The 22,274-nt window shown below is 37.1% G+C and overlaps 2 protein-coding genes and 1 pseudogene across 2 annotated transcripts; 2 read left to right on the forward strand and 1 right to left on the reverse strand.

Annotated features, from left to right (window-relative positions):
* Positions 1 to 3,066: 3,066 nt before the first annotated feature.
* LOC103945442 lies at positions 3,067 to 5,252 on the reverse strand (annotated as a pseudogene).
* A 1,305-nt stretch (positions 5,253 to 6,557) lies between these two features.
* On the forward strand, positions 6,558 to 15,578 carry LOC103945443 (50S ribosomal subunit assembly factor BipA). The gene is given in 20 exon segments (XM_009356012.3): positions 6,558 to 7,017; positions 7,162 to 7,236; positions 7,359 to 7,509; positions 8,344 to 8,412; positions 8,663 to 8,682; positions 8,684 to 8,836; positions 9,311 to 9,448; positions 9,928 to 10,053; positions 10,494 to 10,592; positions 11,311 to 11,431; positions 11,615 to 11,678; positions 12,171 to 12,225; positions 12,304 to 12,428; positions 12,771 to 12,844; positions 13,193 to 13,242; positions 13,636 to 13,722; positions 14,281 to 14,331; positions 14,428 to 14,511; positions 14,771 to 14,821; positions 15,167 to 15,578. Coding segments are annotated over 20 exon segments (2,016 nt in total). The 5' UTR covers positions 6,558 to 6,678; the 3' UTR covers positions 15,251 to 15,578.
* Positions 15,579 to 17,071: 1,493 nt separating this feature from the next.
* Positions 17,072 to 21,881, forward strand: LOC103945444 (acyl-coenzyme A oxidase 3, peroxisomal). The gene is made up of 13 exons (XM_009356013.3): positions 17,072 to 17,628; positions 17,742 to 17,859; positions 17,945 to 18,052; positions 18,242 to 18,414; positions 18,516 to 18,615; positions 18,696 to 18,770; positions 18,900 to 19,030; positions 19,620 to 19,755; positions 19,833 to 19,952; positions 20,486 to 20,632; positions 20,747 to 20,851; positions 20,943 to 21,044; positions 21,453 to 21,881. Exons 1-13 carry the CDS (start codon positions 17,171 to 17,173, stop codon positions 21,702 to 21,704), a joined length of 2,025 nt encoding a protein of 674 aa, XP_009354288.2. The 5' UTR covers positions 17,072 to 17,170; the 3' UTR covers positions 21,705 to 21,881.
* The last annotated feature ends 393 nt before the right edge of the window (positions 21,882 to 22,274 follow it).

Here is a 22,274-nt window from a genome sequence, read left to right on the forward strand (position 1 = left end):
TAACACAAAGTAGCTGGACATGATATTAGATTTGGAGTATAAAAAGATTAGGAATAATAAGATACTTTATTAGTGGGATTAGGGGATTTGGGCCATGAGGCCATACTCAGTCTGTAGGGAAGGGAATCACGTTATACAGTAGTCTCTCCCCATGTGAATTGTTCGGACGTTCTAAGCTTCCTTTAGCTCTGTCCCAAAACCATACCCACATGTAGGGTGTATATGTCTCGTTCTACTTTTTTTTTTTTTTTTTTTTTTTTTTTTTAGGGTAAAGAAACGGAAAATACAACCCAAAGCTGACTTACAGAATCATAAAAAACAAAGCGAGTTCGAGAGTTTCGTGCTACTTTCCATCACTACCTCAACTAAAATTTTTGTCGTACTAATCATGATTAGTGGGGTGTTTAGAATATGCATTCATTTGCCTTTATCAATGAAGCTTCAAGGAGGCACTAATCATGATTAGTGGGGTGGGTTTAGGATTGAGATTTGGGGTTTGAATTAACAAAACCATCGTTTGGGAGTTTTAGCTCAACTTAATTCATTACGTGTGGGGAGCTTTAGCATGGTCTTTGAATGCTTCACAACTTGATCAGATTTTGCACAGCTACTTAAGACATACTTGTTAGGGAAATTTTATTTAAACCCATATAACCTTTTTCTACATCTAACTTAAACTTTAAATGTGAATTGTCTTGTTTACTCTAATGTATAATTACCATAAAGTACAAGATAAAGTTAACAATAAAACTAAAATTTATGAGTAAACCCACACCTATAATTAAACCCTATCATCACTCTCCTTGTTTATCCTACATTTATTCCGGCAGCACCTCTAATAGTTCTTATAATAAAAGCAAAGCTTTTAAGAAAAAGATCAAATCAGGAAATCTTTCTACATCACTGGTCTCACCTGGGTTGGGTTTTCAAAAATCCATTTGGAAATTTGAAACTTAAAGAAAAAGATCAAATAAAATTTCATTGAAGCAATTGATAGAAAAATTAAAAAAAAATTCAAGGAAATTTTAAACCCACAAAACCGTAGATCTTCCATCTCTCAAAATGACATTAAGTTGTAAGAATTCAAAATTTTCAAGGAGGACCTTTTGAAGTTTTGTTGTGGGTTTGATTTCTAAAATAATTTGGGGTTGCCTTGCTGTAGACGCATATATTGGGCATGAGGCAGTGCTACATTGATAGGTTCTGTAAAATTGAAGGCAGAGATTTTGGCGATTGCATTGTGGATAAATGGGTGTATAGCTAAATTTATAAATTGAATTGGGTTTGTGAGGATAGTTTAGGTAATAAATTTGGGTTTAAAGAGATATTGGTATCTTAATTAAAAGTAATATGGGTGTAAAAAGTAAGTTGGGTGTAAAAAGTAAGTTGTATGGGTTCAAATAAAATTTCTCTACTTGTTTCTAGACATTGGATTTAATATGTAGGTGTTGACCCTACAAACTACAAAGTTTACATGGCACGCAGGCCGAGTAACTAATGAGCTAACTACGTCATTCGGTTGATGCGGGGCGTGCCAACTCGTCGGCCAAGCTCGGTCGAGGAGTAAAATTTGTTGATGTTGCGTTGAACACACTATTGACTTTTTGATCTTGCAACTACGACCAAGGAAGGAACACGTCTTAGCCTTCAGGTTCTCGAGTCTAAAGACAAGGCTGATAATTTTGCGAAGTTCACGAATTGTCGGCGCCGGGTTTGGTCACGGTGATTATATTCGTAAGAGTATAAACACGCGAACTGGCTCCAAATTATATGGACATGGGTACTCAAAAGAGATGTATGTCTTGATGGTAAATGTGGTTTGGCCGTTAGAATATCGAACTCTGAAACTCACTTGTGAGTATCCAATCATAAAATCACTCAGCGTTCAATATGCCGAATGTAGTAACTTGTAACACCTTACTTCGTCAAAAAGGCTAATAAGATGACATCTGCCAATAAGGATTCAGAAACCCTTCTCGATCGAGACTTGGATAGGTAACCAGTCGGCCTCTACGCAGTGCTGTTTATCCAAACTGAAAGTGCTCATCGGTTGGCTGATTCTACGGTAACAGTGTTGTTTATCCAAACTGAAGATGTGTTGGTGGAAAAAGAAAGTAAAAAATCTCAAGATGTTTGAGAGGTTTGCGTAGGGCAATTTGTGTGTTGAATTGGAGGGCCCTGAATGTTGTCCATGACACTGTATTTATAGAAGCAAATGTTGTGTGGCGCGCCTAGATAATTTTGTAAAGTCCAACTGCAACTCTAATTCGCGGAACCAAACTTGATCTGCATAAGAAACCAAGACATATCCTTCAAATTGATTCGTGGGATTTGTTCCTTGACTTTTCAAACCTAAAAATTAGGCTTATCACTTCTCATCAAATGCCTAGCCTACCTAGGCTTCTTATCTCATCATAAAAACTCCATCAGTAGCTTTTAAACCCATCTGACAACATCTATCATCATGCAAAAAGACCTAGTCTACCTAGGTTGCTTATCTCATCATTATCCAAGACCATGACTTTAAGATCATCAAATCCCATACGCTAATCTCCACTCTAAGCTACTTCAATCTCACGTCCACTGCCACACATCCAAATCAATTTGAACTGTACTGCTTGCTTCATTATCCGACGCCGTCCATATCCCAATATTCCACCATCATTCAAATTAATTGGGATTTAGACAAATTTTAGGTTTAAATAATTTAATATATTACTAAGAGATAATATCATGATTAAAATCACAATATTATTTCTCAATAATAACTAAAAATCATTTCAACCACTTTATCATTCCATGGTCTAAAATTCTACTCATTCAACGCCCATGATTACTTGGGCCAATAATGTAAAATCGGGTCCAAACAGTAGGTTAGTCAGATAGCGATAGATTGCATTTTTTTTCTTTTTAGTACAACGATATATTTTACACTAAGGGGAGGGAGGAGTTTGGCTACGTCACACAATAGGCAACTTCATTTGGTATCGAATCCGCCATTTATGAAATTCGAACCCAAAACCTCTCACTTACAAGTAAAGAGGAATACCACCAGACCGTAGTACTGATTGACGTGAAAGATTGCATATTCAGTAGCAGCCCCTGATAGTACTACACTTTCAAAACAGGAGGTTGTTGGGCGTTCTCCGCAGCAGCAGCTGTTGAAGGAATTAATAAACTCAAAACTGGAAACCTGGTGTCACTACCAGAACAAGAACTTGTGGACTGCGATGTCAACTCTGGGAACCAATGCTGTAGTGGTGGATTCACGAAGAAAGCATTTAGTTTCACAAAAGATAATGGACTCTCTCCACCGGAGAAGATCATCCCTACAAAGGATCAGATGGTACCTGTGATGCTGATAAATTGAAAACGGGCGCTGTGAACGTAAGTGGCTACGAAAGAGAATACCCGTTAATAATGAGAAAAGCCTACAAGCCGCAGTTGCTCACCAACTAGTCTTTGTTGCAATTGATGCTGGCAGTTATGCTTTTCAACTTCAACTCTATTCTTTATCTTCACTGGTCATTGTGGAAACATCAACCATGGAGTCACCGCAGTCGGGCTATGGGGAAGATAGTGGTAAAAAGTACTGACTTGTGAAGAATTCCTGGGGTCTTGACTGGGGTGAATCTCGTTATGCAAGAATGAAACGCAATTTGGTTGATAAGGAAGGTACTTACGGCATTGCATGCAGGCTAGCTACCCTGTTAAGGCTTGAGTAGTATGATAAATTAACCTTCTTCAATGTGGTAACAAGGTAAAATATGCAACGGTCGAATTCCAATTAGTGCAAAGAAAACAAGGAAGATAATTCAAACTTAATGGGTATTAACTGGGATTATGTAATTTATCAAATAACATATGGTTCCGAATAAGTTTAAAAGCGCAAACTTGTTCAGCTCTACCAAGAAGTTATTTTTCAACTCGAACTCTACTTGGCCCTAGCATGAAGTATTAAGAACCATGAATTTACCTTCAAATGGACTGAGTACCAGCTCCCGTCTACGTAAAGGACTGGAATCTATGGACTCAAAGAAATACAGGGAGCTACGACTTCAATTCTCCAAATCGTTGCCTCACAGAACAAGCCAGCTCCCATTCACCAGCGCCAGCCAACCTTTCAACAACCTTCAGTCTGGTCCTGATATAAGGTATAAATCCTCCCTCCGTCATCCTAATCACCACCTTCCCCGCCAAAATATACTCACCCGCATCCAAGCACCCTTTAACCACCAATTCATAGCTCTCACAGCTGACAGGGTAACCCTCCCTCTCTAAGAACCTAATCATCTCAACTGCTCTCCATATCTCTTTGTTTGCCCGCAATGCTACTGCCACTTTCATAACCGTCCCCTGCCTTGGTGTCAACCCAAATTTCTCCACTATCTTTATCATATCTACTGCCTCAGCTGTTCTTCGGTCAGTGCACATTGCACCAATTACTATGTAAAAACTCTCCAAATCAGGAATACATCCTACCCTACTCATACCCTTTAAGAGTTTAACCGCCTCATTCAACTGATCACAGAACACAAAGAAGATATCAGGTAATTGCACACTCCACAGTCGGGATGATATCCAATTGAATGCATTTCCAATAAGATCTTAGACACGGACAGAGATTCTTTCCAGAAGTCCATCCAAGCAGAAGAGAGAAGAAGAAGGGTTTGGGGGACAGGGACGCAGCCAGAGCGAAGAGTCCGTTGGAGAATGGCAAGAGCAAGAGGGAAGGATTGGAGCTCTTGAGTGTAAATGAAATGAGGCAAGAATAAGTAATCTGCACTCGAGAGCAAGGCCTTAGAGGGATGAAAGACTGCAAAATCTGATCAACCACCAGTGTTCAAGGTTGTCGGGATAGGTCGAAAGGAGTGAGAAAGGATTGGGGTTTTGGCATGCTTGGGCAGAGGAAACGATAAGATTAGGTATTTTCTCGTATGCTCTGGCTTCAACCGTATTTCTTATGGTTTCCTGAAGCAATTCTGATGAAGAGATCAAGTGATTGGAATGATGCTGCAGGAGACGACAATGTAAAGGAAGAAGACATCTGCAAAGCCTTGCATTTGCTGCTCTGAAAGCCATGTTGTATTTGTAGATTGTGTTACGTCAATATTTGCACGACATACGCGGTATCTCAACAATTACAAAACCAAATCTGAAGAATTTTATCATTGCAACAACATTAACATGAGTGTCTTGCCATGAATCTGCAGTTGGTATTAAGCAAATGAACTTGTAAACGTGCTACAAAGATAAGGATATTGGTTGAACAAAGATTTAAGAAAAAGATTACAAGGAATTTGTCTTAGAGGCAATGGCGTAGCCAAAAATTATTCGGTGGGTGAGCTAAGCTAAAATTATTACTACGAAATCAAGTTTTTAATCCTATGTTGCCTACATAAAGTTATATAATAGTAAAAACTTGAATGTAGTAATTTGAAGCAAGAATTTTATGCTATGTTTTCTATGTTTCTAACCTTCAAAGTTTTCAAGTGAATAAAATAAGGAACCATTGTGATATGGAAGTTTTAATTTATTACTATTAAATATAATATTGGTTAAAGTGATGAGTTTATTTAACATCTATTAGCTCTTATTATTCTTAAAAATAGGCTTACTAATAAAAAATTTCATTTCTTATGTGAAATATAACAATTAAAAATCATAAACTAACCTAAAAATTAATATTTTAAAGCTTGAAGAACCAAACTCTCCCTATGCTATAGCCTAGGGGAGCCTTGTACTTGGCTCCGCCTTACTCGAGGAATATTGTCGAACAGGAAGCAAGCATTCAGGGGCATATTATAAATATAATAACACGAGCATAGTAGAGACTGATTATATTTTGAGTGAATTTCTAGGAATGAAAACTGACAAATAGGATTTTGCATGTTTTTATTTATTTATTTTTTATGAAATGATAGATCTTGTTAGATTATAAGTTAGATTAGTCATCGATGGAGTTTGAACTCACGCCGTCATGCAAGAATTTATCATTTTTTCACCATCGTGGTAAGAGGCCACTTGCTGCATGTTTATAATTTAAGAATGCATATATGATATTTTGAAAATGCTTTTTTAGAATGGAATGTAATTCAGTGTTTAGTAGTAATGGTGGCACTGGTGGTAGTAGCTTATGGTGGTCGGGCAAGGTTCCCGGACTTCCATGCGGTTTTTCTTTTGGGTAGCTGTTCACTGTTGGATCTCGCCATACAACACCGTTGGACTTCCAGGTGATTTTTCTTTTGGGCAACCATACATCACCATCGGATCTTGCCCTCCTATAGTTTTCTTTACCGAGATATCTTTTTTTCCATTGTTCTCAAGTATTGGCTGGTGATAGTAATGATGACAATAAAGATGTCACTAGTGGTGGTGAGATAAAGGTGGTTACTAAACGACATTTAATTCGAATAATTTTTTTAAATGATCTTCCAAAAAAAAAAAAAAAAAAAAAAAAAAAAAAAAGAAACCCGAACAATTCTAATTTTAAACTACGCAATGAAAGAACATTATTTGCAGAAGGTAGAGATGAGTAAATTGATATAATTTCGAACTTTCACCGTGGTGGAACATCATGGCCCATGTAAAATCTGGTTTAGTCTTGAAACAACGTTAAACCTTAAACCCTGGCAATTGCACCGGAACTACTCAGCCATTTCTGTCTCGGTGTTAGAAATGGCGGGGCCTTTGCTTCGCTCTCTCTGGTCTTCCACGCGCAACTCCTTCTCTTCATCCTCCGCGTCCACCACTCTCAAACCCTACCCATTAACCCCACGCGCATCTCCACTCGCACGCGCCTTCTCGGCAGCCACGGCGGCCTCCAGTGCCACTTCACCGAACAGCTTCCTGGATCCTAGCCGCCTCCGCAACGTGGCGGTAATAGCCCATGTCGACCACGGCAAGACGACGCTCATGGACCGCCTGCTCCGCCAGTGCGGCGCCGACATACCCCACGAACGAGCCATGGATTCCATCAGCCTCGAGCGCGAGCGCGGGATTACTATCGCCTCCAAGGTCAGGACTGACTTTGTATTCAAGTGTAATCCTATATTGCTATGCGAATTGGAATCTGAAATCTTAAAAAAATGGAAATGTTTTTGTTTACTTCGGTTGTTTTTTTATTGTGGTTGCATCAATTACCTTAAAATGGTTTTGCAGGTTACATCAATTCCGTGGAAGGAGAATGAGTTAAACATGGTTGATACGCCTGGACATGCCGATTTTGGTGGTGAAGTCAGTCCCTTTTCGAAACCAATGACCAATGTTTTTGTTTTGTCCCTTAATGGATGTAAAGTATCTATTGCTTATGAATGTTGCAAACTCATTTCATTACATTTTTGTGGATGGCTACGTAGGTGGAGCGGGTTGTTGGTATGGTTGAGGGGGCGATTTTAGTTGTTGATGCCGGAGAAGGTCCGCTTGCACAGACCAAGTTTGTACTTGCTAAAGCCTTAAAATACGGGCTGCGCCCTATTCTTCTTCTAAACAAAGTAGATCGTCCTGCAGGTACTTATCCGTGCTTGGTGCATCTTTAATTTGAAAATTTGAAGTTATATTGCATGAATGCTTCTAGATTGGGGACATTAATTAAGGAGGACATTAGCAGTCTGGATGGTTTAAGAGGTCTTTGTTTGTTCAAGTCCGTATTGGGTGACATGTCATAGTATAACTAAATGAACTCCATCTGAAAATTGTCAGTGACTTGTCATAGTATAACATTTTTAGAATGAATACATACTTTATATAGGTTATTTGCGTTCTTTAGTTGCTTGGTTTGGGTTAAGAAATAATCCGTTAAAATCTTGATTTGGGTAAAGAAATAACTTCTCTATTTTGTTCAGCTTAATAACTTCTTTATTAGTTAAACTGAGTAACTATCCTTTTCCAAAAACTGGAGTTATCCAAAGATTGGGTTGTGCTTGAGTTGGCCGGGTTTATCCAACCAAAGTCCCACCTGTAGGACTGATGTTTTCTGTACGATATATAAACCCAAGTTACAAGCAAACACAGGTTACATCATAAGAAAAGAAGAGTTGTGTGAAGATGATTGTGGGTTGCTTCTTTGAAGGCAATCTGTTTTTGCATAATGCTCTCTCTGTATGTTGGGTGTCTGTGTCTGGTTCTCTTCACTTAATTTGTCTCAAAGTTTTCCCATTTACTGTTTTACATTCATCTTGTTTACTTTCTAGAATTCTGGCAAATAGTTTTTATTTCATTTCCAAAAAGAAAACATTTTTCATCTCTCAGATCACAATTACTCTTGTTTACTTTCTAGAAGCCTTAAAATATTTTCCGTTACTTGGATTATTGCTTATGTTATTCATTCTTGTGATTATGCAGTTTCTGAGGAGATGTGTAATGAAGTCGAGAGTTTGGTATTTGATCTTTTTGCGAATCTTGGTGCTACAGGTGTGGAAAGACAAGAATCAATATGGTTGCACCCACGTTTGCTGTTGTCTTTTTAATTTATTTTTTATTTTGAGAAAATAAAAATCTCACATCTGATATTTGAAGCCTTGCATCACAATATACAAAATCCTGGGTTTCTCTGTCCATTTCTATTTGGTTTTGCTTTATGTTCTAACTTTAATTTTCACTTTCCTAACTTCGTATTAGTCAGATGAAAAACTAATTAAACTTATTCCTATTTTTGAATTAGAGGAGCAGCTAGATTTTCCATGTGCTATATGCTTCTGCTAAAGAAGGATGGGCTTCGACCACTTTCACCAAAGATCCTCCTGCTGATGCAAGAAACATGTCACGGCTGCTTGATGCCATTATAAGTCATGTTCCTCCACCAACAGCCAATCTTGATGCACCTTTTCAAATGCTGGTTTGTATACTTATCCCCTGTATGCTCTCATCTTCCCCTTTAAACTGGAAATATGCAGGTTGAGTCAATATTAATTATAAAGTGCTTTCACTTGAGATTTCCATGTGCACATTTCAAATTCGATAGAGGCCGTTGTTCTTGATTCTTTGTAGAAAATAAAAAAGTTCTAAATAAAGGCTGTGTTCTTACTTTCCTATATTTTGCTCACTATGCACTGCGTCTTTTTGTCTTTTGTGTCAAATGCAGTTAAGTTTGTGAACGTTTTGGCATACTTTCATTTGTAGAAGTCTATAATTCTGTGACTGTAAAACCTGTGTCATCTGCACTGACCTGGTAAAACAAACTGGCCAAGCAATATTATTATTTTTTAAAAAACTTAACGGATAAATGACTAATTTTGTATTTTCCTCTCGTTCATTTTATTGTTCATAGTACTGGCAAAATTAAATTAGCATTTATTGATGTTTTTGTAAGGTTTCTATGATGGAACGAGACTTCTACCTTGGACGAATATTGACTGGACGAGTTTCTTCTGGCAGCATTCGCATTGGTGACAGAGTTCATGGGCTTCGTCACAAAGATTCTGGAGTTGAGAAAATTGAAGAAGGGAAGGTTTGTGGTTCTAAATTTGCCTCATGGTTGTTAAAAATCAAGAAGTTTTCTTTTGGACTGGACAATGTTTGATTCTTTATGACAGTGAGATTTTACCCATGTTGGGTTAAAGCTCTTGTAGCGTTCACCATTACTTATCTGAAATGGCTTCCTTAATTTTTCTCATATTGGCCCCTTTAACTACTATTGCCCTCAAAAGCCATCAGTTTAAATTTGATTAATTAAATTACTGAGGCCTTCTAGCTTTATTTTCTCTGACTAAGAATCTGATATGAAAAAACAACATCTGAAGCATCTTCATCTCTCAGAGAACAATGAAAAGTTTGATATTTGTGCTCAAGTGCCTGCAGCTTTTTACGTTATTGAAAGGCTCAACTTCAGATTGAAATGTTAAAATACTAAAATACTAATTTTTTGTTTACTTCATCTTCTACAAGCTTTGTGGAAGTAATGTACTGGATAACTGCTTATTTCTGCAGGTTGTGAAGCTGATGAAAAAGAAGGGAACACATATGGTCGTAATTGAATGTGCTGGAGCTGGGGACATAGTGTCAATGGCGGGGTTAACAAGCCCATCTATTGGCCATACAGTTGCAAGCGTTGAGGTATATTAATGCAATCTTGGTTTTAGACTTTATTTTTAGTTCGTCCGCAATTCCTTTTGATTTTATTTTTCTCCTATTTATTTTAGTAAATATGAATTATAGCTTCGTTGTATATTTTCCTGTATCCATTGTACTTCTGTTCCTACCTTGAGAAGGCTTGATACTGGGGCCCTCACTAAGTTTTGTCATCTCCCTTTGTTGTAGGTAGCCTACATCCATTGTGTTTGTCCGTCAAATTAGTTGCTTTGATAACTTTAGCTACTTCTGTCTCAAGAAGATGAAAACATTATGATATGTATTTCTTATTTTGCCATGGTATTTTAGCATCATTCCAGGGTTTTTAACTTTTTATCCGTTTCTTTTGAGAAACTTTGTATCTTTTTATAACATGTCATGGTGGTACAATCTATGCAAAACTGACTTGTGGTTACATCTGATAGACAATGACTGCATTGCCCACCGTTGTGTTGGATCCGCCAACTATTTCCATGACTTTTGGTGTCAATGACTCTCCCTTAGCTGGTCGTGATGGTACCCATGTAAGTCATAATTTTTTCCTGTTTGCAATCAGTTATTAATTTATTATACATGCTCTATTTATACTACATTTTATCATCAATGTCTGTATTTTTCATTGAGTTGTTTTCTTGTTATAGTGGAAAACACATGCACTTTATTTTCTTACTTTGGTTTAAAATCATTGATTTATGAATTATCTGTACTTGATACACGCCTCGGATAGTGACGGAAATTATATGGACAAAATGTATATGGGAAGAGTAGAGATTTGACAGTTTGTATCATAATTCATTCTTATCATTTATTTGTTTTCCTAAATTTGACGTTAAAGTAGGGTTTGATTTATGTGTCCAATGGAAACTATATAGGACATGTAGCATGGTAGGAATATGGAAGATGTCCAGCAACTTCCTAGTTCTAAGTAAGGAATTTCATTGAACTTGCATAATAATATGTGAATAACTCCTTCTAGGGTACTCTATCCTCTCAGGTAATGTTCAAATATCTGTTTTTGTCCACCAACCTGTCAACACCCTAGGCATGTTCTCGACAAATGTTATTGGGTTTACTGTTCATGTTACATCTTATTTGAAGTTTTAACATGACCTTATCTACCCCTATTCCTTTCTACTTAATGTAAGGAAAAAAAAAAAAAACTGATGACTGCGTCTTTAAGAATGGGTTGGACTTATGGACCACTGTGCATAATCTGACATACTGGTGGTGTTATTTTTGTAGCTCACTGGAGGAAAAATTGGCGATCGACTATCAGCTGAAGCAGAAACAAATCTTGCCATTAATGTTCTCCCAGGCTTATCTGAATCATTTGAAGTTCAGGGGAGGGGAGAACTTCAGCTGGGTTTGTTTCTCTTAAATTTACAGTCATTTTCCGTTTTCCTTGTTTAGTTGCAAGAGAATATATCAATCATCAATAAAAAGAAGACACAGTTTAGCTTATATTAACGAGGTTCTGGCCCGTACATTTCATTGGCAATTAAGTTTAAACATATTATTGATGTAGTTTTCATATTGTGTAAAACAGGTATTTTAATTGAGAATATGAGGCGGGAAGGCTTTGAGCTGTCTGTCTCACCACCCAAAGTCATGTGAGGCACCCTTTTGTTGCTTTTATTGCGATGCAATGTGATTTTCTTTCTATATACATCGAGTTCCCCGATCCAGTGATTTTATCTTCAAGGAAAAAGAATCCCCATATTATGGAGATATTGAGGTTCTGAAAACATAATTGAGTAGATTGGTAAAACCAACCAAATATTTGCACCAAAATGTGTACTTTCTTTGCGAGATACCGATAGGCATAATGTTGTATCATACGCTTTACAAAAATGTATAATACCCAAATTTTACTTTTACCTGATCTTTGCAAAAGGGAATCAGTGATTATTCAAGTTGCAGCTCCTATTTTCTGTTTTATTTTGGTACATTTACGGCTTTTGCATGTGTTTATGTGTATGTGCTCACATATTATTGTATGTATATGCACACACAGATTTTTTATTGTATGATTATTCGTTTATTTTTTTATTGTTGCATTACTCATGTAAACAGCTGGCGCAATTTTTGCTTTACTGAATCAGGTACAAAACAGAGAGTGGTCATAAACTTGAGCCAATTGAAGAAGTTACTATCGAGGTATGACTTTGAGATGTAAATTTTGCTGCTCTTTTCTTTCAACAACTGAGACTCGTATGCATTGGCTATTATTTTCAGGTAAATGAAGAGCATGTGGGGTTGGTTATGCAAGCCTTATCTAATAGGCGAGCTGAGGTTGTTGAGATGGGTCCTGTTCCAGGAAGCGCCGACCGGACTAGATTGTCTTTGACATGTCCATCAAGGTTCTGTTTCCCTCTCAATGTCAATTCTCCTTTTCTTCTCATTTTGTTATTGTGCTGTATAAGCGATCATTATATCATTATATATTGTATTGTTTATATATTCTAGCATAGTGATATTGTTATCAGGAAAAAAATCATCATATCATCTTACTGATTTGGTCTCACGGTGACTATTTACCATTGCACAACCAATGTCGCATGGCATAATCTTTAACCATTTCAAAGCATGTGATCAATTAGTTGGATTATCATTTACGTTTTCCTTTTTTATCTGGACCCCATCTTGATGACAGGTTTTTGGCAATCAATAATAGAATTGATCTTTTCTGTTGTATTCTTCAGGGGCCTGGTTGGTTACAGAAGCGTATTTAGCAGTGACACACGTGGAACTGGATTTATGCACCGTGCTTTCTTAAGTATGATTTTCCCCATTGTTATTCCTACCTATCCATTCCTTTGCCTTTCTGGTTCCCTATGAATCTGTCATGTAATTGGGTTCTTGATAGGGAGTTAATTCTTATCCTAATTGTTCATTACCTAAATTAAGCCGGGACACGGCGTAACCCTGAGGCTGGAAATTGCAAGGATTTAACATGTTTTTGTCCGAATATCTGTGCCTATATTCATATATTAGGGGTGGACAAATACCACCCTAACTAAAATCTTACCAGTTTACCACCCAGACTCTTGTTTAGCTTTGTTGTTGCTTGATTGAAAATTCGTTTGATTTTAACGTTCTCATGCATGTTATCTGTTTTACACAGAATATGAAAAATATCGAGGTCCCCTTGGAGATGTCAGGAAAGGAGTGTTGGTATGTGTGTACTTGCCTTTAGATTTATAATGTATTCTGTTTTAATATTGTTAAAATGTCTTTATTGAATATTGATCAAACTGCTATTTTTTAAGGAGATGTATGTATTTAACGACATCTTAAATACTAGAGACGTCTCTGAAAATCTGCTTTTGGTTTTATATTTTGATCTAAAGCTCGCTGATGGTTGTGGCTCATTACAACATTGGCTATTTTAAAAAAATAAAATGAAATAAAATTTGTAAGCATGATTTCCCTTATTTTAAAACAAAAGATGATGTACCTCTGCTCCTAACATATCTTATTAAATCTTCTATATGTTGCCCCTGTTTTTTATATCAATGTTGTATGCGTTAGATGACAATTAATATCTGTTTGTGTTTAATTCTATAGGTGTCAATGGGCTATGGTACAACCACAGCGTATGCACTAATGAGTTTAGAACCTCGCGGAACTCTTTTTGTCACTCCTGGGATGGAGGTTGGTACATGTTTGATCGGTTCATGTCACTGCTTGTCTTCTTCCTTCCCACAATTTGATAAAATTAATTCATATTGACTGAAGGCTGCTTCTTTATTTGATAAGATATCAGTACGTTCCTTTTAACAATTGGCTCTCTGCCGAAAAACATCTTATATGCTTGGAATACTTTAGATCCTTTTTCCTAGAAATGAGTGTGGTCCAGTTCCGACAACAAAAAGAAGAAAAAATTGAGTGAAGTGCTGTTTTTCGTTTCCAGATTATAAAGAGAGTGAGAAATTATGGACAAGAACATCGGTGTTTCTGAATTTTTTGGGGCAAATTAACTGAAACAGAGTGGCCCAGGATAAAATTGATTTCAAACCACAATAACGGGTGAAAAATATGTGACTGTAGTAGAAGGGTCAAAGCTGTGTTTCATAGAAATAAATATGTTAGAAAACTGGATAAGCAGTTTGATTTAAAAAGAAATTAGAACCTAGAGTACCTTAGCAAAGGAACCAGGTAACTTGGTTTTGTTTGATAATAAACTTGGTTTTCTTTTGTTCGTTAACACAGACATATGATGGCATGATTGTTGGCGAGCACTCGAGGGACACAGATCTAGATGTAAGTACATTTTATGCTTTTCATGTTAAGAATTGTGTTAATGTTTAGGGTATCGAAAATTGTGTGGTATTTAGTTGACTGACCTTGCTTGTGCAGGTCAACCCAGTTAGAAATAAGGAACTTACAAATGTGCGTGCTGCTAGCAAGGATGAGAATGTGAAACTATCTCCTCCTCGCCTTGTACGTATCAACCAATCTATTCTTCTTTATTCTTGTTTCATAGCATGCATCGTATAGTCACGGCACTTTAATCGGGATTGGTTTGTAGCCATATTATAAAGATATGGATTATGGACAACGATCTTCCTTTTTTATTCTGCTGTTTTTTATGAGAAATTGGAAAATAATAGGAAGATCATTGCTGTAATATATAAAGGTTACTGCTATATATTTTGTATCTGTTCCGTGATTGCTAATATCTGAAAGCATTGGGATGCAGATGACTCTTGAAGAAGCAATAGGGTATGTAGCTTCTGATGAACTGATTGAGGTAAGTCTGATTTTAACTTCATCCTTCAACTTATGATTAACACCTAATAGTTAACGTTGGTCGTATATTGCAACGGAAATTACATTTCAAAGTTCATACAGATGCTAGTTGCTGAATTAGTTGAGAAAATTCTTATTGACTTGCTAATTCCAGAAAGAAAAAAAAAAAAAAAACAAATGGACGAATAGAATAATGTCGTTTTCTACTGTCTTAATTTTATGTCATTATCTACAAAAAAAAGGTTTGAAAACCAGAAGGTTACCAAACAGGTGCTAAGTTTGCTCGTTTTATATTAAAGTTGTTGCTTTAGACGCGTAATTATCCCATGATGCTTTGTACATACAGGTTACACCAAAGACAATACGGTTAAGGAAGAAGTATCTGGATGTTAACAAGCGTAAAAGTATGAGTAAAAGGCAAAAGGAATGAATCCCGCCTTCTCTGCAGTTTTGTAACGTCGTTAGGTATAATACTTGAATGTATCAAGAGTAGTAATTATACGATGTATACTCTCACTTTACAAGTAGACCGCATTTTTGCTGGAATTTTATGCGTCGCGGAAGATTTATTGGATGTCTGGTGTTCTTGATATTCTTGAACAAAATATTGATGAGCAAAGAAACTTGATGTTGTATTTGGTGAGAAGGAATAATGGAAGTAGGATATTCTTGATTCTTGCCATTTTGTGTGTAAACTTAAATGCACACACAAATGAAGCAAGTGTTAGAGTTAATAATATGATACCAGATTTTGGTTATAACATGTGTATCTTGTGGATGATTTTCCAAGGAATTAAGGTTTTCAATTTTCTATTATTCTAAAATTTTCAAATTGCACTGGAATTTTTCCATTCGGATTTTTCGGATTCTGGAATCGGAATTTATCAGAGCTTTTGGAAAGTTTTTAGATATTCTCGAGCTTCATATATATTCTGGTCCTAACTTGGGCCAGCTATGTATAAAAATAAACTCTACAATGTAACAAGTTATAATTTTTTTAGGTTCCGTTTTGAAGAAACTTGCCTCCACATGATAATAATTTTCTATAAATATGAAAATAAATGCAATGTCACAAATAATGTTGCTTGGGACCATAATTTATTTTATAAGAGTTGATATCATGGCTTTTTGAGCCTAGTAGTATGTAATATCTCGTCAATGTGGACATATTTTTGGATTCTTAAGTATGTTTACAATTTTTTGGTATGAAACTTTTGGTAATTTATGTATTGCGTTGTCAAGATTATCTCCTTCACCTTCTTGTCTACGTGCAACAATGATTTCTTCTTTAGTTAAAGCATACACAACTCAACACAAATATTTTCAGTTAGCTGATTAACTGGCATGATTGATTTTAGCGTGTGGGTCTTCTTTCATTTGTTTAATTTAATAACTATAAATTGAGGTCCATGAGGTTGAAAAATTTGTGCAAAAGTCCTTTTCATTTTTTTGTTTACGTTGACAAGCAACAAGAAAAGACAAAAGAAATTATCTAACACTTTATTTCGATATTGAATGTGAATGGCAAGTATGGATGACAATTCCCAATTCAAAAAGATAACATTCAATTAGTTAGCGTCTAATGTGACGAGCCACATTATTTAAAAAAATTTACAAAACTCAAAAAAATGAAGAAGAAAAAACTCCTTGTATACCACAATTATCATTTAATTAACTAGTTTTTCTTAATTATTAGTTTATTAAATAATGAACTAAATTTAAAAATCTGATTAATTCAAATGATGTAACTGTTTACGCCACCTAAAATGGTATAAAAATGTGGTATAAAAACTGTCCACTCACCGACGACTCATCGAGTGGATGAACCAGGTCTGGCCCACTCCCTCCCTGCGCGTAAATCCAAATCACTCTTTTTTCTTTCTTTTTTTCAAATAATGTGACTATTCACGCCACCTAAAATGGTAACCTAAAATCATATAGATATGTGGTATAAAAACTGTTCACTCACTAACGACTCATCGAGTGTATGAACCAGGTCTGGGCCGTCTGGCCCACTCCCTCCCAGCGCGTGTAAATCCAAATCACTCCTCTCTCCCTCTCTCAAATAATGTGACTGTTCACACTACCTAAAATGGTAACCTAAAATGATATAGAAATGCGGTATAAAAACTGTCCACTCACCGACGACTCATCGAGTAGATGAACCAGGTCTGGCCCACTCCCTTCCTGCGCGCGTAAATCCAAATCACTCCTCTCTCTCTCTCTCTCTCTCTCTCTCTTATATATTCATATATTAGTGGAGTCAGGCAACCACCAACCCCCTTCACCAAACTCTATCTCTCTCGCTCGCTCTCGAAATTCATCTGAAATTCCTCCTCCGCATACGGCGATGGATCGCGTGACATGGCGAACTCGAGTCCTCTCAAACCATCTCAACCAACCCTCATGGAGCTCGAACCCTCTTTCCCCCAACCCCTGCCTCGGCTTTTCTCCTCCCGAGCTCTCGGAACCCTTCGAATTCGACACCAAGGAGATGCGCAAGCTCCTCGACGCGCACAATCTCGAGGACCGGGACTGGCTCTTCGGCCTCATGAAGCAGAGCAAGCTCTTTAATCCGAGAGAGGCTGGCGGCCGGGTGTTTATCGCGCCGGACTACAACCAAAGCATGGAGCAGCAGCGGCAGATGACCATGAAGCGAATTGCCTACTTGCTGGATCGTGGGGTTTTCAAAGGCTGGCTTACGGATAGAGGGGTCGATGCCGAATTGCGAAAGTTTGCGTTTTTCGAGGTTATCGGGATTTTTGATCATTCCCTTGCTGTCAAGCTCGGTGTCCATTTCTTTTTGTGGTATAACCAATTGAATTTTCATGGCATTGTTTGTTATTTCAAATTTTCAATTGTGGAATGTTAAGGAAGGAGTTAATTGATTTCCAAGTTTTCGGATTGTTGATGAATTTCAGGGGCGGTGCCATTCAATTTTTCGGCACAAAGCGCCATCACGACAAGTGGCTGAGTGACACTGAGAACTATGCAATCAAGGGTTGCTTTGCAATGTCTGAGTTGGGCCATGGCAGTAATGTATGTTGAGCTCATGCCTGCAGATTGTTGTTTGTCTTATATTTTGCTTAGTTTTCGCTTATTGCTTTCGGAATTGTGTTTTTAGGTTCGAGGGATTGAAACAGTCACCACTTATGATTCAAGTACTGAAGAATTTGTTATTAATACTCCTTGTGAATCAGCTCAGAAGTATTGGATTGGAGGAGCAGCTAATGTAAGGATCATTATTTTTCTGATTTTTTTACCTTTGATAAGATAATGCAAGGATCACCTTAAAAGCATAGCGTCGTGCTTTTTATATTTCTTGCCCCAATTATATTTCATATTACTGCAAATTCCCAATAAAGTTTCTCCATCTGTGCTGTCTGTACACTGATATATTACTTTTCTTGTTGATGTTTAGCATGCCACACACACTATAGTCTTTTCACAACTCAGTATCTCCGGGAACAACCAAGGCGTCCATGCTCTTATAGCTCAGATCAGGGATGAAAATGGTAATGTCTGTCCAGGAGTTCGTATTGCCGATTGTGGTCACAAAATTGGCTTAAATGGTGTTGATAATGGTCGAATATGGTAATCATGTTTTTAGTTTTCATTTTAATTGACTATTCATGTCTATTACAGATTTCTGTAAGTTTAACTCTGGCTTAGAGGATTTAGAAATGTGTTTACAGGTTTGACAACATTCGAATTCCGAGGGAAAATTTGTTAAATTCAGTAGCTGATGTTTCTCCAGATGGGAAATATCTGAGTGCAATAAAAGACCCAGATCAGGTAGTTCTATTTCCAGCTGGACATATATGTTTTCCTTTTATTTTCTCTCGTTTTATTGTCACTTTGTTTCTTTCATTCAGAGATTTGCAGCATTCATGGCTCCATTGACATCTGGTCGTGTAACTATAGCAGTCAGTTCCATTTACTCATCACAGGTAATGGGTTTCAAGCATGGTGGCCATTAACTATTCTTGCATCTACATATTTGTAGATTGAGGGATTGCAGATATCTTCTGCCAACTGAATTTTCATCATTGACCAATCATTTATTTCCCTATGGTCAGGTAAGTTTAGCAATAGCCATAAGGTACTCATTGACAAGGCGGGCCTTTTCTGTTACGCCAAATGGGCCTGAAGTCCTACTGCTTGACTACCCCAGTCATCAACAGCGGCTTTTGCCTCTCCTTGCAAAGACGTAAGATTGTAGCATTGCAGTTTCTCGGTTCAATTGGAACTTATTGCTAGAACAGCTTTTGCACAAGTTAAATTATACTGTCTGTATAGAATCACTGGTTTTTCATGTCTAGGAAATACTTCTTATTGTCAATGTAGTTACTGATATATTTCATGCTCTTAGATCTTGGATATTTTGTGGTAACTAAGACAGCCAGCCAAGTTCATAATATATTTGCTACTTCTGTAACCAAACTCGTGACACAGAACCGAGCGCAATGGCGTTATAGGATTCATATAGCTGACCCCACTTAGTAGGAAAAGGCTGTGCTGTTGTTGTTGTTGTTGTAACCAAACTGAAGACAAATTCTGAAATTTCTTTTCTTGTTGGTGTCAATATTACAGTGAACATGTGTTCAATAAGAAGAAGTGAATAATAGATATTTTCTATTTTATAATTATGTGCTTAAGGGTCGGTCCTGATTCTTTCAGATTTGGTACAAGTGGCCAATGACTATGTGATGAAATTATTGGCACTGTGAGCAGAATGTTGAAACATTAAACCACTAGGTTTTGATATTATTTTTATTATTATTTCTCTGTTGCTTCAGATATGCTATGAGTTTTGCTTCAAATTACTTAAAGATGATTTATGTTAAGAGGACGCCTGAGTCGAGCAAAACCATCCATGTTGTTTCTAGTGCATTCAAGGCTATACATACCTGGCATAACATGCGGACTCTTCAGGTTAGGAATTGAATTATGAACTGCAAATTAAAGTTATTGTTCTATTTGGCCTTGCTGAACTTTGATGTATACTTCAGGAATGCCGCGAAGCCTGTGGAGGGCAAGGTATCAAGACTGAAAACCGTGTTGGTCATTTTAAAGGTGAATTTGATGTGCAGTCCACTTTTGAGGGGGACAACAATGTTTTGATGCAACAGGTAGTTTCAAGTCTTCTGTTCAAACTGCAAGATATTTTCTGTTGACATAGAATTTCTAGGAACTGAAGTAAATTTTTCTTAACTAGAAACGAAAAACGCTGATGTGAGCTGCAGTGTGTTCAGAACTTCTTTTATAATTGCCTTTTGACGCAAATTTGACTATAATATAGGAATGACCTTCTTGGATGGACATCATTTTATGTTCAAACAGGTTCCAAGTTTGTTACTTTGAAATTGATTGTAACTTTTCCTGTTTTGCATTGAAACCAAGCTGTTAGTAAGGTAACATATATATGTGTGTGTGTGTGTGTGTGTGTGTGTGTAAGATTAATACTATATCCGGAAATGCTTTCTTGCTAGAATGTTTAGTAACACGGATGAATTAGGTTAGTGGACGGATAATGGTGCGACTATGCTAGTAGATAAGTATTCTTTTAGTCTCTGAACCCGCCAGGAAAGTAGAGCATTGTTTTCTCTTTTGCCATTCATCAGAGTTCTATCTCAAATAGTGGAATTTTTGGATTTTAACTCAGGTCAGCAAAGCATTGCTTGCAGAGTATATAGCAGCTCAGAAGAGAGGCAAACCATTTAAAGCTTTGGGACTAGAGCATATGAATAAACCTTGCCCTGTCATTCCATCTCAGCTTACAAGTTCTACCCTCCAGTGTAGCCAGTTCCAGGTTGATCTTATTTCTTAGATCCAGTGGTTTATGTTTAAATAGTATTAGAAGCATCATTGGATTGTTTTTTAAGATTATTCATGTTTAAATCTTCTCATTGATTGTCGACGTTAGATGGACGCTTTCTGCTTAAGAGAGCGAGATCTATTGAATAGATTTGCTATGGAAGTGTCACAACGTCAAAAACAGGGAGAAAGCAAAGAGTACTCAATCATTCTTGTAAGAATCGTCTTCTCCTTACTAAAACCTCTCTGTCTCTGTCTCTGTCTCTGTAGAACTCTCTCATTGCTCTTCACTCTTCCTGTACCAGAGTTATCAGCTTGCAGGGGACCTGGGCAGAGCTTTTGCAGATCGAGCAATATTGCAAACCTTCATAGATGCTGAGGCGGCACTACCTGCTGGTTCATTAAAGGTAAATCTTACCAACTGTTTTTGACATTGTCAGACATGACGCTTGATAATTTAGTCCTAGGATCTGAAACTGCTTGTTTATTACTGCAGTACACATTCTAGTTTAGCATATGACTGAAGTAATCGGATATGCAGTCATAAAACTGGATTAGAATGAGAGATGGGTTGAAAGGGAGGGGGTGTTAGATTTATGGATGCAGAAATAATCTCAGGGTTTTTCTTTGCGTCTGAGTCGAAATCGTCCCTCATCGGACATTTTTGTCTGGGTTCTTTTTCTGCCTGAAGATTGCTTTCCCCACTATAATGATGTGAACACTTTCCAATCTGGAATGTTTGTTAATAACCTCGCTTATGCCCACATCATTTTTAAAACCTATGAAGTTATGGTCAGAGTTTTGTTTCACTGCAGAATGTCTTAGCTCTGTTGAGGTCTATGTACGCATTGATTTGCTTGGAAGAAGATGCGGCATTCCTCCGATATGGGTACTTATCGACCGATAATGTCGCTGCTTTGAGGAAAGAAGTAAGCAGACTCTGTGGTGAATTGCGGCCGCATGCACTGGCCTTGGTGAGTTCCTTCGGCATCCCCGATGCATGTCTGAGTCCCATAGCTTTTAACTGGATCGATTCAAATTCGTGGTCTTCAGTTGAGCGGCATTAGCACAACTAGCAGCTTTTCCCAAATGATTTCTTGAGCCACAAGTATTGTCGTCTAATACTTGTAATAATGTACGCCATTTTATATCTAATTAATGGCATCAACTCCAAAGTAATGTTGTGAAAATAAATCTGCTGGCTTTTAACAACAAAAAATGAATCCTGCTCTTGTTCTCATTTAGTTTTAATCCTCGGTTTGTTGGCTTTTTTATTTTTTATTTTTTATTTTTTACCAAAATTAGAGGCGGTGTTTGGTATTGTTCTTTGAATTCGGTTCAGTTTTTGAAACTACCGAGTTCTCAATAATTTAGCTACATTTATCATTTTTGCAAACAAAAATTGGATTCAAAACGGATACCAAGGACTTTTAGTAGGTTACCTTCTATAACAAGTAGAATGGACAAACGTTAAGAAGACTCAATAGTGGGACTTTTCATGAACTTTGTTGTCTCATATTTTTTTACATATGTTAGCACGATAATTGACATTAAACTGTAAAACGATAGAAAGTCCATCAAAACCAACGAAAGTTGTGTGCTACACAAAAATATACGAATGTAGCAGCACAATTATT

Source organism: the organism of the source record quoted next, unplaced genomic scaffold (assembly GCF_019419815.1).
Source record: "Pyrus x bretschneideri cultivar Hongxiangsu unplaced genomic scaffold, Pyrus_bretschneideri_v1 Contig20, whole genome shotgun sequence".
NCBI classification, from domain to species: Eukaryota; Viridiplantae; Streptophyta; class Magnoliopsida; order Rosales; family Rosaceae; genus Pyrus; species Pyrus x bretschneideri.

What these genes read in the sequence shown, in the direction of transcription:
- LOC103945444 (XM_009356013.3), top strand. Translation starts at nt 17,171, where the DNA reads ATGGATCGCGTGACATGGCGAACTCGAGTCCTCTCAAACCATCTCAAC. An exon ending in TTGCCTCTCCTTGCAAAGAC is followed by an intron (nt 19,031 to 19,619) that starts GTAAGATTGTAG and finishes CTGTTGCTTCAG; the next exon opens with ATATGCTATGAGTTTTGCTT. An exon ending in ATAACATGCGGACTCTTCAG is followed by an intron (nt 19,756 to 19,832) that starts GTTAGGAATTGA and finishes TGTATACTTCAG; the next exon opens with GAATGCCGCGAAGCCTGTGG.